This window comes from Scomber japonicus, chromosome 7 (genome assembly GCF_027409825.1).
Source record: "Scomber japonicus isolate fScoJap1 chromosome 7, fScoJap1.pri, whole genome shotgun sequence".
NCBI classification, from domain to species: Eukaryota; Metazoa; Chordata; class Actinopteri; order Scombriformes; family Scombridae; genus Scomber; species Scomber japonicus.
Window position 1 is genome coordinate 24,015,585 of NC_070584.1, and position 17,393 is coordinate 24,032,977.

The following is a 17,393-nucleotide window of genomic DNA, read 5'->3' on the forward strand; positions in this document are numbered from 1 at the left end:
GATTGTGATGGTGTCTTACCTCTTTCAGCCGCTCCATGTCTTTGAGGTAGAATCCAATGTAAAAAAGGCTGAGATAAGAATTTACAAACTGAAACTGCAAGAGAGAAGAATTAAAATCAAGAGAGAAAGAAATGTGTGAACATGAATTTGAAAAACAGTTTATGAAGTATGACTGTAAATCAGATGGTAAAGTTAGATTAGTTATGAAATGAAATGTCACTCACAAGAACCATTTTGATGATGAGATTTTTCTCATAGGCACTCTGGAGTCTATAGTTTTCTGGGGGGGAGAAAAAAAAATCATCATTTAGTGCACCTACTGAAGCACTTGTAATGTACTCAAAACTGTTAATAGAGTTTACAACAGATTATCAAATATCTATAAAGACCATTCAATGTTTTCTGATAAAAGCAATCTTTTTTCATTCTTCACATTTATTTCATTGACCAATGTGAATGTTTGCAGTGTGAGACGTCTTGCGCTTAATGATTTGGATCAGTCTAGGCAGCTTCACTCTTACCCATGTCATTGAGCCAGCAGGCAATTTTTCTGTACACCTCGTCACATGCGGTCACAGTGATAGCTAGCATGATTTTGGGGATGAAGCGAGCTAGCCGAGGCATTTCCTTGATCCCCATCACAAACTCCTGTAGAGACACAATCACAGATTTTCATTTTTCGTCTCCTAGAAAAACATCAAGGGCATCCAGGGAGTTGTATCCTTGAAAAACATTTTTAGGAAGAGAGTATCTCTTCTTTTTCTGGATTATTTTGCATTATTCATAAGCTGCACTCATAGTCTGGTTCAATACACAGCCGTCTGCATCTGTCCTTTCTAAAGATTTTCACCATCAGAATTATTTCTGCTATATTCATGCGAGCAGGTGACATAAACAAAGATGCTGACAGCTGACTTACCTGCAGCTCAAAACAGATGAGCATGACCAGGAAGACGAAACAGAGACAGAGGATACAGATGGGCAGGCTGACCAGCCACCTGAACACACGTCTCCGCCATGGAGGATAGTAGAACTCCTCACATCCTGTTATAGGACTGCAGCGCTTGACTCCCTGCCGAGAGAGAAGAGCATGAATGGGCCTGAAAGAGGAAAGAAAAAGAAGATGAAGCAATCAGAGCTTTAGTATTTCTCACCCTAAACTGAGGCCGTGGTTCCTCCAGGGATTCAGAAGGCGTGTCCAGTGTCCCCCATTTGTACGCCAGCTCAGCGCCCCTCCTCTTCCATCGTTCCAGAAACAGAGTGGCCCACACCACATTGAATAGTGCAAACACCACACAGCAGATGTCACGGCTTGTCTGAAAAACCCCAAACACATACACGTAGATACTTTAAACTGTAAGGGCATATTAATGACAAATTTCATAAAGTAAGTTATTGATTTACAACCCCTTAAAACCGGGCCCTTTTTTTAATTTATAGCAAGTAATCCAAAGTTTCAAAACATACAAAATATGTGCTGAATTTCGGTGTATTAAATGATGCACAAGAAATGTGGAATATTTCAATTTGATGGAATGAGTTTGAATATTTTACTCATTACGTTTACATATAGCTTTAGTGAAGTTGAAACAACCTGTACTATATTGTGTGAGTCAACATTGTCAGTCAATGTGGAGGGGAAACTGTATGTTATATGGCTGACACACTTGTATTTATTTGTTCATATATTTGTTTAGCATTAGCCATTAAAACCCCTGGAAGGTTGAAGTTGTTTGTTTTACCTACAGTAGATCACTTCTGGTTAAACATGCTTTAGGCTACAGCAGCTTCTCTCCTCACCTGATCTGACTCGGTTAGCATCCACAGCACAAAACCAATGACAGCAGGATATAACATTGAAGTGGTGTAAAAACCCAGCCAGGCGAAATACATGGCAATCTTCACCCCAAAGTAGTCACAGATATCATCTGTAAACACCATAAAAGATATATTTTGAGACAGACATCTACAGTATATATATATATATATAGTATAGGATTCAAACTGTGTCATTATTGTACTATAATGTGAATGTTACAGTTTCGTTATATGAGTGTATCTTGTTCTACTGACCTAAAGGTTGTTTCTCACAAACAGCCTGGACCCAAGACTTCATCAGCTGACTCAGGATCCTCTGCTCATGGAGAGGAAACATCTGCTGGATCACACCTCGTGCACTCAGCTCCGGGACTGCAGAGGCATTAATTAGTTAAAGTTACTGTAAAATTAATTTGATCAAAGAGAAAAACATAGACAGAAGAAGAGAAGATATAGAAATGAATCTACCGAGTGCAGTAAAATATCTGATTCATCACATTTGGCTTCTCATTATTTCAGACTAGACCAGATCATTTCTAAAGCCTGTCAAGGAAGCTGTTTAATTTAGACAAAAATTGAAGCATCTAGTAACACCACACTGATAAATGAAGCAGCTTACTGATTGGCTGGCCCTCCAGGAAGTTGATATTATGAAGCACTTCCCCATGTTTGGCACGTAGATTGTCCAGCCAATATTTAATGATGCTCTGTCTCTCCTGTAGCAAATAAGAGGAGGGCGTAAATTCCTGTAATGCATTTTGAGCACGTCTACATGTCTGCATGTGAGTGTGCGAAACCGACCTGTGAGGTGAAGAAGCACAGCTCACTCTCAATGTTCTCATAGATGTAGTCTTCCTCACAGGAGAAGCTCCGTGTTCCTCCTCCAAACTCAGGCTTCACTGCTTTCCTCAATCCCATCTCCTCAGCACCTCGCAACAAACTGCAGGACAAACATACAGTCTATAAACACAAAATCTACTCTGTATATGACTTCAGTCTGTGATTCTACAGTAGCAGGTTTCTGTTAATCAGACAATGCCTTATAAATGCAATGCACTCTGGTCTACCGTTGTTGCAATCACTAAAGAAGTTGGTATCTCTTTTTGAGCAGAGGGGTTTTTTTGTATGATTGTTGTGTGTTGGTGTAAAATGGTCAGTCCTTAAAAATGAACTTAGCTCATTGTTCTTGAAAGTGAACGTTGTTTAATGTTGGTGTTTTAGAACAATTAAAGAATTAGCCATTACTTTATCAAACAAAAACACCAACTATTTGCTGCTTTTAGCTTCTAAAATATGAGGCCTTTCTGCTTTTCTGTCTTTTTGCACTATTAAATTGATTTTCTTTTGGTTTCACACTGTTTATTGGTCAGAAAATGGAGGTTTGAATATGTTACACTGCACTATGGGAAATTATAATTGGCTCTATTGTACATAAATAAACTCTCTTTTAGCTGTGTAAGAAATGTTTCCAGTTTTTCACAGGAATAAGAGACTCAACAGCCACCAACAAAATTAGCAGATATGTATTGTCCTTCATGGTGTTAAAGTCATCTCAACTCTCCTCTAATGCCTTAACCTCATCACTCTCATCATCTGGTTTCCCATCAACCCCTCCTTCACATCTCCTCTCCTCCTCCCTTGTCCTCCTCCTCCTCCTTTCTCTATCCCGTCCTCTCCCCTCCTCTCTCTCTGCCCTCCCCCTTTACTCTTCATCCTTTTATCTCTCACAGTCCTCTCCTCTTGTTTTCTCTCCACCCCCTCCTCTACTATCCCATCATCCTCTTCTCCTCTCCTTCTGTCCTTCCCAGCGGCTTTGTGCTGAAATCGCAGTAATAATACAACACCACGCCCTCTGTTCCCTACTGGCTGACAGCTCACCTCTCTCTTTCATATGTACGTGTGTGTATATATATATAAATAACACACAGACACACACACACACACACACACACACACACACGAGAACATCCTAGGTGGGCCTTTAACATCCATCCATCATGCAGCTCTAGGCACATGGAGGAGCAGCACAGTGAGGTACACTCGGCACCATGATGGATTACAGCAGAAATGTGAGGTGTAAGCTTCTGTATCATCACTGAATACTGCTTAGTGTGCAGCACCATCATATTAAAGGTCCTTGTCAGAGAAAAAAACAAGACACTATCTATTTAAACCAACTGTTTGGTAATCTAAGCCAATGACTGCAAGGCCTTTAAGAAGGTGTGCCAGGAATCTTAATGAGATTCCCCCTCTCTTATTTAATCAAAACTTTATCGCCTTTTACACACACTCTCTCTCTCCCGAAATTCAAGGAGTCTTCTTTTAGAGACAGTGTCAAAGGCAATGCGTGGACAGAGCTAACCTTGTAAGAGAGCAGAACACTGCTGAGGAAGAGCACCAGCGATGCACGCAAGAATTATGCTAATTTAGCAAATATCTATCAGACGTAATGTAGAAACTCAGCAGAACAGGGTGGAATATTGTAAATTGCCTGGTCAGAGTTGAGGTCTGAATAATGGATGATGTGTCAGGTAAGAGGAGGAGGACATTCGTGTCACACTGAGTGTATTAGTTATTAAAATTGTGCTTCTTGCTAAAGTTGTTTTCAAAGCAATAGATGGAGCCTTACTGAAAATAACACACAGAGCAGCACTGAACGTAAGCTGTCCGGGACTGCATTGCACCAGCTGCACCAAGTTTGTGCGTGAAGTCCTTCTGAAAGTTCTTAGTATATACCAGCGAGTTTCAGAGAAGTGATTTTGTAAATTCAGTTGCATCATCAATTCCATTTAGTAATGTTTAAATTGGTTGCTAGGAAACAACTGTAGTCCAATAAGAGGATCTAAATAGGGGGTTAGTGTCACATCATTTCTGGCCTCCAAAAGACAAAATAAACAGTACCAGTCCAGTCAAAGGTTTGGACACATTTTCTCATTCTAGTGAATGGGAAGAAGTTTTTTGTCATATTTTCCATGCAATTTAAAGTGCCAGATCAGATATGTCAACCTTATTCCTTATTTAGGCTACCTACTCATTGATCTGGTCTGATATTAGCAAGCTAAAGTTAGCTCAATTGGTTGATTCATCTAACTTGTAAATATTCAGTAACAACTAAACTCTACTTAACCACTTAACATACGCCCCTGTTTTTTATGCTGTTAGCCTAAACGACATGCCCAAGTTGTGAGCATCACAGATCCCACATAGTTTGAGACTCAGAGATGTGTCTGGTATCATTGGAAAGGAAACACTCTCAGGATTCTTGTAAAAGTGTCTGTGTGATTCTGTGACTTACGGACAAAGAGTGGCAGAGGTTACAATGATGGGGTTGTTTACTCGCCCATAGGTTTGCCTTTACAATGACATGTGTACAGACATTCAGGGACCTCTCAGCAGGATATAGACACAATGAGGCCACAGCCACAGGTCTTGGCTTCATGCAGTCCAAATTTGGAGTCAAAAGACCAAAAGATGAATTTTTCAGAATTATTTTTCAACAGGTATGTCCATGCGTTTTCCTTAGGTCCTTTTTGGAGACTCCAAATGGACACTTGGTTACCATGGTTACCATGGTTACCAAAGCTGTATAACCACAATCAAACACCTATAACTTCACATCCCCTTTGCCTACAATCAAAATCTTGGTCTCTAATGAAAGCTGACACCATATTATTATTATTATTATTATTATCATTATTATTACATATAACCATATTTTTTTTGTTTGGCCATATCTATCCATCTATCTATCTATCTATCTATCTATCTATCTATCTATCTATCTATCTATCTATCTATCTATCTATCTATCTATCTGTTTATTTTGCTATAAGTCATATGTCAAGTCGAAGAAGAACCAACCGTGTACCAAAATGCCGAGTGCGTAATGATATATGGTTCAACTCTTTTACGCACCGGGCGCACGCCGGTTACGCTTGGAGTTTGTTTATGGACAGCCAAACTTAATAGCTTAGTGTCATACACCGTTGGAAACCTCTGACTATTGGCTAAAAGGTTATCAACTTCATTTCACCGAATATTTCCATAGGCTAGAACAGCAGTCAATCAAAGCCATGTCGTCATTGTTGTCGGTCACATGTCCTCATTGGCTTTGGAGACATGTGCTGCCTAATCCTAAACACCGATTGGCTTGTGTGTGGTGTCGTCAGAAGCAGAAGAGGCACACGGTCGTAAACATCTAGTCACGTGTACTCTGATATGGACGTGCGGGTCAGGAAATGACGTAAACGGACCGCGTATGGTTTGTTATTTGTGTTATTACGTTACGTGTTGGACTAAATACATGGACATATTGAGGAAAGTATTTCGGTTTTATGGAAACGGATTTCATATTTCACAAGAATGGATATTTGACGAGCTGTACAGAAGGTGCTGAGTCATAAGATGATCGTTGTGGATAAAGGGAAGACTTTGAAGGTATGTAGGCATTATAGCTTTTCTTACTTAGCTCAGGGGCTAGCCGAGCTAATCGCTAATACTATTACGGCTGTGAGCAACCATATAAGTCGTGAGTGGTCTTGAATGAATCAGGACAATCTAAGCTTTCCAACGATGTACGGCATGAGTATATATGTTTAAGGGTTGGTGTTTAAAACATTCAGAATAACGTGTGGCTACCTCCTAACATCCGTACCGTCCCGTAGACGGAACAGCGTATGTTAAGTGGTTAAAAACTAGTCAGTATGAACTTATAAAAAGCTGGTGCAACCGGCTCCTGCTGCTTATCTCATACTCTCAAAATTTCTACATTGACTACTATTCTCCTTAAAAACAACACATACGAAAAAGAGCAATGTAATTTCACTTCATAATACAAAACAAGCCTACATTTATTAAATAACACACCTGGACCTCTCCTGTTATGTTAGTTGCATTATAGAAAGACAGAGAGAGAGGTCAATTCTCCCTAGTTTAGTACACAAAGAGAATGACTATTCAAGGTGAATTTGAGAAGATGGAATACTTTCTAGGTTATCTTTTCTATCACGTAAAATGTAGGTCAACCTATCTAACAGCAGGTGTATGTGTGTAGAGAGCGAGAGAGCAAAAGAGAGGAGAGTGTGCTTCGTGTCACACACAGCAATCATTTCCTTGAGCATTTCATCTAAAACCCACTGGCACACTTTCAGAAAGCTCTCTCCATCCTCCCACCACACTACCCTGCTTCTCTCCTTCATTTTCCTTATCTTTGTCTTTCTGCCTGTCTCTTTTTTTTCCTCCTTCTATTATCTCAATGCTTCTCTCTCTATCGCTTTCTTTCTCTTTCTTCTTTCCCTCTGGCCATCTGTCTATTCGTATTCCATTTATGTGTAAAAAGGTTTGGTCAAGACTCTCAGGATTTTTTTTGGGAGGCTTGTTGTTAAATGCACAGTCAGCAGAGAACTAAATATTTGTCAAGAGTTGAAATGCAGTATGGAAGAGCAAGTGCCACCCAGATCTGTTGTCCAGATTTGTTTTGGTGCCTGTGTTGCAGTGGGAGAGAGGTTACTCTGGAGCACTGGCGCATTCTGGCTGCCGTTCCTCTTTGCTACATAGACAATTTACTGTGATCTTCACTGCTTGTGTGTTTAACGTGGCCTTCCTGCATTTTGCTTAAGCTTTTTATGGTTTTCCAATTTCTTCTTTCTTTGATCGCTCCCGGAGTTGGAGTATGTTCTATCAAACTGGTGGACTTTGGATTAATTTAAGTAAAGTCATGCCAATCTCCTCTACTGGGATTTACGGATTTTGGATTATTCAACATGAAGTGCTTCCTACCTTCTCTACTGGGATCCCTTTTCTCTGTAGGACAGCGGCTGTCTCCTCCAGCTCTCCTGCACTCTCTATCAGTACGGAAACCACCCAGAGGTGCGCTATAACTTTTGTGATTGGGGTTTTTCTTCAACTGGAGCTTCCCTCATGTTTATGGTAATGATCTCTACTAGTGTGTGACTGTTGCTGTTACCAAAGCTGCATTTCTACCCAAACAACACAACAGGTTTAATTATGATAGCCTGCACTGCCACACAATTATGGAGTTAATGCAGCTTACATCCGACAAGGGGCTTTTAACCCCCTGCCAAGAGTTTGGGATTTTGAGAAACAGACCTTGTTACATCCATAGAGGCTTGCACCATGGCTTCATTGTGGAATACAGAAGTAAACCAAACCTGGGTCTCATAATTGGTCACCAGCTTCCATGGAATAATTTAATGCACTATCTCTCACTGATAAATCTCATACATGACAACAAGTGGCTTGATTTCATGTGCCTTACTACTTACTATTCGTGGCTATATTTACATGGGAAAAGCCTGCAGCTCTGGTCATGGTGGTGGTTTAGCAATCATACACCGGCCTGAATTGAAACTGTCCCCTGTCAATGCCTCATCTTTCTTCTATTGAATGCCTTATTCTCAAATGTGAACCAACATAGTCTATGACTTCTAATCTACAAAGGTTTTGAGTCTGACTGAGTGTCTCGGCCTGAAGCAGCATGTTGATGTCCACCAGGGGGGCATATAAATGGCCTGGTCATCACCATCCCTTACAATCTGGGGTCAGACAAGGTAGTCTCAATGGATTTGACATTCCTATGCTTTTTCAGAACTGGAACAGCATAGGCTATGACTATGGACCTCCACCACATCACATCAGCTTCTGCAGTCAGTGGATAAACTAGTGGCAATACATCTCTGAGTAGGGTCTTTGATCTTGATGCCCCTGTCAAGATACGCGAGGTCAATTTTTCACATCCTGCTCTCTGGTTCACTCATGACCTGTGAAAAATAAAAACAGCTGGATGTGTCTTGCAATGACGCTTCAAAAGACTCTGGGATTGCTGTCCTTAAACTAGCCTTCTGTGAACATCAAAGGACTCAAAGTCCCTTCAAGATGCTCAGTCACAGTTCTACTCAAACCTAATGAATAACAATCCTGGCAACCATATGCATTTTTTTAAATATATTTTTAGGGCATTTCTGTGCCTTTATTATAGCAACAGTGGAATAAGAAGGGGAGAAAGAGGGAGAGATGGGAGGTGAAATACAACAAAGGTCCACGGCCAGAATTGAATTGCAGACGTTGTGGTTACGTATCATGTGTCTTATTTTTTTGACATTTTTAATGGATTGTGAAGCAATAGAGAGGAAAGAGAGATGGGTATGGCATGCAACAGGGGTTCATGGCTGGAATCGAACGAGGGGTGTTGCGGTCATGTGGCATGTTCAGTAACCATTATTCTACCAGTGTGCTTCTCTTTTTTCCCACCATAAATTATCTCCTGAGGCCACAATCATCTTCCCCAATTGAGGCTGCAGAATGTATGATGAAAGGGCCACATTGACTTTTTCAGAGCCAAGGTCAACAACATCCGCTCTCCGTCCAGCTCTTCCTCTCTGCCTTCCTCCTGTCATCGACCCTCTGTCTGAGAGGTTGCCGACTCTACCCCATTTTACTGGCATCAGGCCAGATTTACAGGTACTTGAGCCCAGGACCCCATTCCTACAGCTCTGCTCAAATCATACTAATGTCAGCCTCTGCCTTCAAACTAGAAGCATTTCATCTACCTTCAAGGTCACAGTCATCCACTCCCCCTCCTTAAGCCTACCTTGGACCCAAGTTTTCGTTTTATTGATGGCAGCTGATGCAGGGTCTCCCTCTTTCCTGATTCTATGGATCACACTATCCTCTTAGAGAACTTCCACACCACCTTTGGATCATTGAGTCCCCTCTGGTACGACTGAGTATGTCTCATTGGGAGGATGCAAGTCTAGATCCCTCCCTGTCACCTGTGGTGTTCTGCAAGGATCAGTTCTTCTTTATATGCCTCCAGTGGACGTGTCATCGGCAGACATGAAAAGTTTTTTCATTGCTATGCTGATGATAACCAGCTGTATATCAAAACTGCCATGTCATGCCTCAGCACCTGTCTTAAGGAGATGGAGGCCTACATGAGTACACATTTCCTCCAGATAAACCAAAGTAAAACTGAAACTCTCTTTATTGGCACTACTCACCAGATTCAGTCAATCTCCATACCTCATCCCATCTTTGATGTTCCCTTACCTCCCTAGTAACTAATCTGGGTGTCACGGTTGACCCGCAGCTCACTTTTGATGACCATATGAGACACCTATGCAAAAACTCTTTCCACCATCTCAAACCCAAATTGCTAAATTCTGTCCCTGCCTAACCCTGTCAGATGCAGAGAAATATGCCAATGCCTTTATCTCCTCAAGACTGGACTACTGCAATGCAATCTCCTGCAATCCCTGGCAGGAGAGTCCAGAAAACAGAAAAATTCTGTTTTCATTGTACTGGCTCTCTGTTTCCTTTAGGATTTACTACAAAGTCCTGCTACTCATATTTAAATCCATCAACTGACATGTGCCTCCCTATCAACAGGAACGGATCATCCAAAAACCAACACCTGCACCCTCAGATCTGCCAGCAGCTTGCTCCTCTGGGCCTCTAGCACTAAGCTTCGCATCATGGGGGATCAAGCCTTCTGCTCTGCTGCACCACGCTTGTGGAACAGCCTTACTGACAATCTGAGGGAAGCGTAGTCTCTTTTTAAAAAAGGCCCACAAATCTTTCTATTCAGGAAGGCTTTTTCATCTTAACTCTTATTTCTATTTTCTATTTTTTTATGTTATTAATAACTTCGAGTCTCACTATGAATGAAAAGTGCAGTACAAATTAAATGTATAATTATTTATTAGGTCACTTGGATAGTATTTCTCAGTATTTGTACACCAACGTCAGCACTGAGATTAAAATGACCCTGGGCTCATCCACAACTCCCCTGAGGATTTTTTTTTTTAAAAAAAGGAGAATGCTGAACTGAGTCTGAGCAGTGTAATCAGAGCGAATACAATCAATATTGTTTAGCCTGACTCTAACCTTCTGAAAAACTTTAAATAACCTACAGCACAGCAGCCATAAGCAGAAGTGTGTTGCAGTGCAGATACACAAGGCAGCATGGCAACTTCACTAGTTGCAGCTAAATATAATACTATGATAAAAACGAAGACACTATTTTACACCAGCAAAGAACAGCAGGGATATTTTGGTCTGTAACATCCCGACTTCAGTAGTAGCATTTAAATATATCTAAACCTCAAACTACCAGGAGAAGTAACATGTTCTGTATTATTCATTAGGCAGTTTATTCCCTTTCTGCCTCTTGCTTGTATTTTTTCCACTGCAACAGAATGATAAATTCATATGCATACAGATAAAACAGCAGTAACCATACTGCCATTAAGAGATCATTACAACAAAACAGAAGATACACAGTGAGTTGTTTTCAGATCTAATGTTCAGAAGGGTTGAATATTGTTCAGCTGTAGCTAACAGTCTTCTACTTTTATAAATCTGATGATATTTTAATCTATTTCAAGGAATTAGTAACTTAGTAACATTTTTTATTGTATTATATCATATCACATAACATATACTTGTTCCAGCTTCTCCAATGAGAGAATATTCTGCTTTTTTCTGCTGTCCGTGATTGTATTGAATATCTTTGGGTTTCGATCTGTGGGTTATACCAACACGTTTAGTACATTATTGTTTCCTGGGAAACTGAATATTTTCACTCTGCATTTTATGGACCAAAAATGTTGATTATTTTAGAAATAGTTGAGGAATTAGCTGCAGCCCTTCTGTCAATAATATAAAGCACATCAAAGTTGAATGAGTAAATACACCCTTGATATATATTAAGTACAGCGTTCTTACTTTTCATATGTGGCGGTGACGAAGAATGCGTAGACACGTGTGTGCTTATGATGTCGGATTTGGATGATGAGTTCTGGGATTCCCAGCCGGATGTGGTTCAGTAGCCATAGCAACGTGTGGTCATCTGTAGTGTCTGTGGCAAGAAGTGAAAAAAATAAAAATACATTTTCAAAACATACCCACGCATCACTGTACTCAGGAGCTGGCTGAGTACTCCCACAGTTTTAAGCTATTTATTCCTGAGCAGCAGCTGGAGGTGAAGTGTTGACACTTGAGAATTACTCTTCTCCTCCGTTCCCTCTGTTGGTTTAGGGATTCAAGCCAATCATAAACCTATTTCTTTGATATTAAGGCCAGGCTAAGAAAGTTTAAAAAGTAGTGTTATCAACATCACAGTCATAATCTCTATCTTCATAATCTACAATTAATAACTGTATTGACTTCTACAGTTTCACATAATAGCTGAAAACATTCTTTTGGGTTGCTCTTTAATAAATACAGAACCATCTGAAAATTATTTAAATGGAGGGAGTTAAAAGAAACAATAAGACCACTACTTCCTTCTATGTGATCATGGAGAATTTAAAGATAAATGTTGGAAAGTTGAAAGGGAATTATGAATTTAAAAAATCACATCTGACATTTTCCTGCAACACACTAGAGGATAAGTGGTATAGAAGTTGGATGGATGCACGAATTTCACATTTTGTAGAGCATCAAACTTAAATGATGTTTCATGTGCCAAATTTGTGTTAAATTGCACAGTACAACCATGAGTATGTGCTCTTATGCATCTTTATTTGTGAGAATTAATATTATATCAAAAAATTGAAAGTGAAGATATTTTGGAAAAAAAAATCTGTCAGGTCCCGACTTTTTCAAAGGCTGTGCGAGGGTTAAGAATTGATTTTAGGGTTTAGAAGAGCTATACAAAATTAGCTGAATAGACAGAAATGTAATAATTCAAAGTGAGGATATGCTGATTTTCTTTGCATTTAATAGGACACTGGATATATTTAGGCACAGTTGCACAGTTAAAGACAAGCAATAGGAATATATTACCTTTGACATTACTTAAAACTCTGGGCATGTAGTTAGGGTAGTTAAGATTGGGGTTAGATATTATGGAAAGCATTACTGTCTGTCAATGAGGGCCCTCACAAGTATAGAAACGCAAACGTGTGTGTGTGTGTGTGTGTTTGAGTACTTGACCTGCAAATGTCATGAGCACATCACAGTTCTCTGTGGGCACCGTTTTCATCCAAGACTTATGAGACATGATGTGTCTCCCAGCCTGCAGCAGCCGCTTTCCAAACAACTTATCTGAGAGGGCAAGAAGAGGAGAGAGGGGGAGAAAAAAAAGAGAGAGAGAGAGAGAGTCACCTTTTCAAAGGGAAACAGTGTAAGGAGCAATGACATTTCTAACATTTTCAGCAAAACCCCTCCTCCAAATCTCTTACCCCCGCTGCCCAAACACACACAAACACAAAATCGTCCTTCTCGATGGGACAGATTTAAATGTCACGCCCCTTCACCTCACAACATGAGACTGACAACGCTAATCCTGCCCCACCAAGAGAAGAGGCCACACATTGTCCACACTCTCTAAATTGTCACACATTCGCTCAAATCAATCAATTCAGAACATGTGCAGTCTCTGTTTCTGTGTGGTCCTGAGTCTCACGGACACCCACTGAAGAACCCTCTTCAAGGTTCACAGGAGGACAGCTAAATATTTCAACTATGCTGCATAAACAACCATGAATCCAGCTGCTGTGTAGAATTACCTTGTCTCTATTTCTGAAGTCAACAGCACAGCACACCAAAAATAGCTTTACCATAGCCACACAGTAATGTCACATCATAACACCGATGCCCTTAATGCATCAGTCTGATGGAAAATAATGCACGGTATTTAGTTTGTCTATGGTTACGTCATGGAAAAATGACATTCTTGTCTCCAGGCTCAAATGAACTCTATCTTCAATTTGACACTTCAGTCATCTGTCACTGACCCACTGGAGTCTCGTATTCTCACAGACATGTACTTCAGATAGCCAGCAGTGCCAACAGTTTAAACAGGACTAAGACATCCTTTAACCAGTGCAACCCCAGACCCTGCTCAGCTGTCAGAGAACAGTTTGTGAGAAATATTTCCCGGGTCCTGAATAATAATGACAGCACCCCGGAGAGAATGCCTGTCCCACAACAGCGATGTGATCACTGAGGCGTGGGTCGTTAGAAAAGCCGGAAAGTGGAACACTTTCCAGCAATCACACACAGGCACGTTAGTATCACAACATAAATCATTTAGATAACACATACTACTTGTTTATTTATATGGATTTGAAGCAGAAGATTATGTTATATATAGAGTGGAAACAAAAAGAGACCATTATGACATATGAGAGTTACATATCATTTTACACATGGAGTTACTGTACATACGGTCACTGGTTTAAGTAGTATTGCCTACATCGTTAGAAAAGTGAATGCATGCCACACAGAAACACACAGAAAGATCAAGGACATGGAAGGCTGTAAATTTAACCATGACACACTACTACTAGCATGTTGCAGTAAATCATGCAATATCTGTGTGTGTTCCCGGGATCCAATAAACACCTGTCACATAAAAACATAGTGCTGCTGTTCAGCGTGTCCTCCTCCTACTTCCTGGAACAGAGTGGTGACAGACAAAGAGCGACAGAGAGAGGTGTCCCACAAACCAAATGGTCTTTTCCAGAAGATACACTTTAAATATATTTGTTTTCAATGTGTACAGTATGTGTGCACATAGACACTACAGTATGACACAATTAAATCATTATTTAAAGTCAATTTTTCCATTTGTCATTGCAGCCTATTATTGGAGAATCTATCTATAGGAGATCTATTGGCATTGTATGTATTTTAAAGCTACAGTAATCATTTTTTTAAATATATAATATAATATCCGTAATAGCGCAGAGTGGATCATCCACTAATCAGCAGATAGGTAGTTCCATCCCCGGCTTCTTCAGTCCATGTGTTGAAGTGTCCTTGGGGAAGATACTGAACCTCCTCCTGATGAGCACGTTGGCACCCTGCATGGTAGCTTGTGCCATCAGTGTATGAATGTGTGTGTGTGTGTGTGAATGGGTGAATGTGGCATGTAGTGTAAAACGTTTTGAGTGGTTGGAAGACTAAGAAAGCACTTTATAAATGCAGTCCATCTATCATTGAAAGACTATTTATTACACAACTCAGCTCCTCTCAGATCTAACAGTCTTTTAGTCTATTTTTGAATTCATGTTTCGATTGTCCCGCCTGTAAAATCAGTTCTGCTCAGTCTTGTTTCCAGAAACAGCAGGCAACTATCTTTTTTAGCTAAAAAGTTCAAATAGACCCAAGATACACTACTTGGCCAGCAACAGCAGACAAAGTTACCATCTACTTAGTAAAAACAGAACATTTATCCACTAAAGAGCCATACATCATACTCAGGAGATGATGGAGACCAAATTGACCGTCTGTGAAGATTCTCTGTTATTCACGTCATGATTATCCATCTATCATCCATTCAATAAAATTATTTCAAATATGTATTTTTTGCTCACTTGTCACGTTAACACATCATCACAGTATTTTGGGATCCTTTGTTGTAGTACTTTGTGCAAGTTTCCTGTAATAAAGATCATCTTACAATTTTTATCCTTGTGTTTTATGGTTGTAACTCATCCAGATCTCACTTGTAATTTTATTCCTTTATGTACACGTATCTCATCTTGTTGCTCTTTTTGTTCCCCATTTCTTCTCTAGAATGCACAATCTGACCTAAATGCACATTATAAATAAAATGAAGGTAAAATAAATAAGACACATGACAGATGCAGAAAGGATGCCAACCACATAAAAGCTTTACCCAGTCAAATCTGAAGACATGTTTACCCTGACTGAGGATATTTTCTGTCATGACATATCAAAACACATTGGTACCTGCAAAGAGAATTGGACTTGAAGGTTGCATTACTATTAAAAGGATCTCTCTTAAGTACTTACAAAGAGGTTGTGACAACTTTATCTGGTTCCATGCCGCTTTTCCCTTCTGAAGAACATTTTCAAACATCGCAGCAGGCCGAACAGGAAACAGAGTTATTTTTGACTTTTTAATCTTGAGTGGTACTCCTAGGTAGCCTTCCGACTGGCAGCGCCAATGTGCTTTAGATGAAATGCTGCAGGCAGTGCTGCGACATGACAGCAATTCTAATGAGTCCTGTATTCATCACTGAGGGCAACACACTCAGCACACATACGCAATCCTGGAACAGCCACCAGATTGGTTTCAACACTCTCACAATGCTTAAATTTATGAGCCCCAATACTGAGCGCGTGTTTGAATGGTTAGCATACATGTGTGTGCTTGTTCCTTGGTTTTACATGAAGAGCATTTCATACATAACCCATCAAGACTCAACTGCTCACATCAGACTAGTCTGACAGGTCTGTGTAAGAGTGTTTTTTTACATTACTTTTTATTTTTCTCATGTAACTACAAGCAGTTTACAGAATATAAATGTATTCTAATCATCGTGATTTGGACTCGTAGCCCATTACTTAACATTTTTGAACTCATTTGTCTCTCATTATGTCTAGCCCCCCTCTGTGGTAGATCTAATAAGGGTAATCAATTGGTACTGATGGCTTCTACCTCATTTTACATCATTATTCTTCATGAAAATAGTGCCACAGATATTTTGTATGTACACTGCATGTTGGGTTTCAACTATAAAAACATTTTACTGTGATTGAAAGTATGATTTAAAGTAGAGTTTCAGGTTTAAAGTTATTTTAAAGTTTACCCAGTTCTATGTTTTTTACATTACAGCCCAGAAAATATAGAAAAATAGTTGGCAATGTTGTTTATGTTGGCAAAATAAGAGACTGTCTGAGTTTTGATAGCAGCCTTTTGCCCTGTAACAGAAACCAGGTCGCTATTCAGCAGGTTGGCCCCGCACTCACAGTGATACAGATAAAGCCTGTATTACTCACGGCCTTCACAGGGAGACCGTTCCAGGGTTAATGCTTATCAGACAGCAGCCAGGCAGGCGTAACAACCGGGGTGTCTTTCTGTGATCTGAGTCGCTCTCTGAAGCGTTTCTGTGGGGTGTTTGTGTGTATGTGTGTGTGTTCGTGCAGGTATTTGTCTATGGCATGTGTGTGAGGCTGAGATATAGAGTACCAGATTAATAGGGTGTAAGTCAGTTATGAAACTCAAAGCGAAGCAGTAAACTGAAGGTCACCGACACTTAATGAAGGACCTGATGATGCATTTACCACCCTCGTTGGCTGTGTGAGTGTGTTTGATAAATGGCTGATCTAAAGCCTCGACTGGACAACCTTTGGGTCAGTTTTTACTTCATCAGGTGCAGGTTTGGGTTATGTTTAAAGAATATGCATTATATTTATGAATGTCAATCAAGTCAATCATATTATTGACTGTGTAAACTGGTTTAATTCTAGTTGGAAGATATACAGGGCACAAAATTAGCACCGGCCACCAGCCAAATGCTGGAAAAATATGCAAGTGGCTGGTAGATTTGCTTCACTCACCAGCCAAAAAAATGAGGCTGTTAAAAAAAAAAAAATTTCAAACATAAGATATATATATTACTACTGAAAATACACCTACACCTATTTTGGTTCTTGTGTCATATACTGACTAGGGTGATTTATGAAATGTAGACTTCAATAAAAAGGTACCCTGCTGTCAACTTGAGGACACCTGAACACAATATGAAATAAAAGAGGATCAAAACATGAGTTCATTTGAATCTTCCTCGAAAAGAACA

At 40.0% G+C, this 17,393-nt stretch overlaps 1 protein-coding gene across 1 annotated transcript in view; it reads right to left on the minus strand.

Moving 5' to 3' along the window:
- ano8b (anoctamin 8b) overlaps positions 1-17,393 on the minus strand; it is a 39,016-nt gene that overhangs the window by 8,683 nt on the left and 12,940 nt on the right. The window contains exons 2-12 of the mRNA XM_053322741.1: positions 12,775-12,885; positions 11,563-11,695; positions 2,620-2,758; positions 2,438-2,534; positions 2,074-2,190; positions 1,801-1,928; positions 1,155-1,316; positions 920-1,072; positions 522-648; positions 225-280; positions 20-94 (exon numbers count right to left, since the gene is read on the minus strand). Coding sequence (XP_053178716.1) covers positions 20-94; positions 225-280; positions 522-648; positions 920-1,072; positions 1,155-1,316; positions 1,801-1,928; positions 2,074-2,190; positions 2,438-2,534; positions 2,620-2,758; positions 11,563-11,695; positions 12,775-12,885 — 1,298 coding nt within the window. The remainder of the gene's footprint in view (positions 1-19; positions 95-224; positions 281-521; positions 649-919; positions 1,073-1,154; positions 1,317-1,800; positions 1,929-2,073; positions 2,191-2,437; positions 2,535-2,619; positions 2,759-11,562; positions 11,696-12,774; positions 12,886-17,393) is intronic.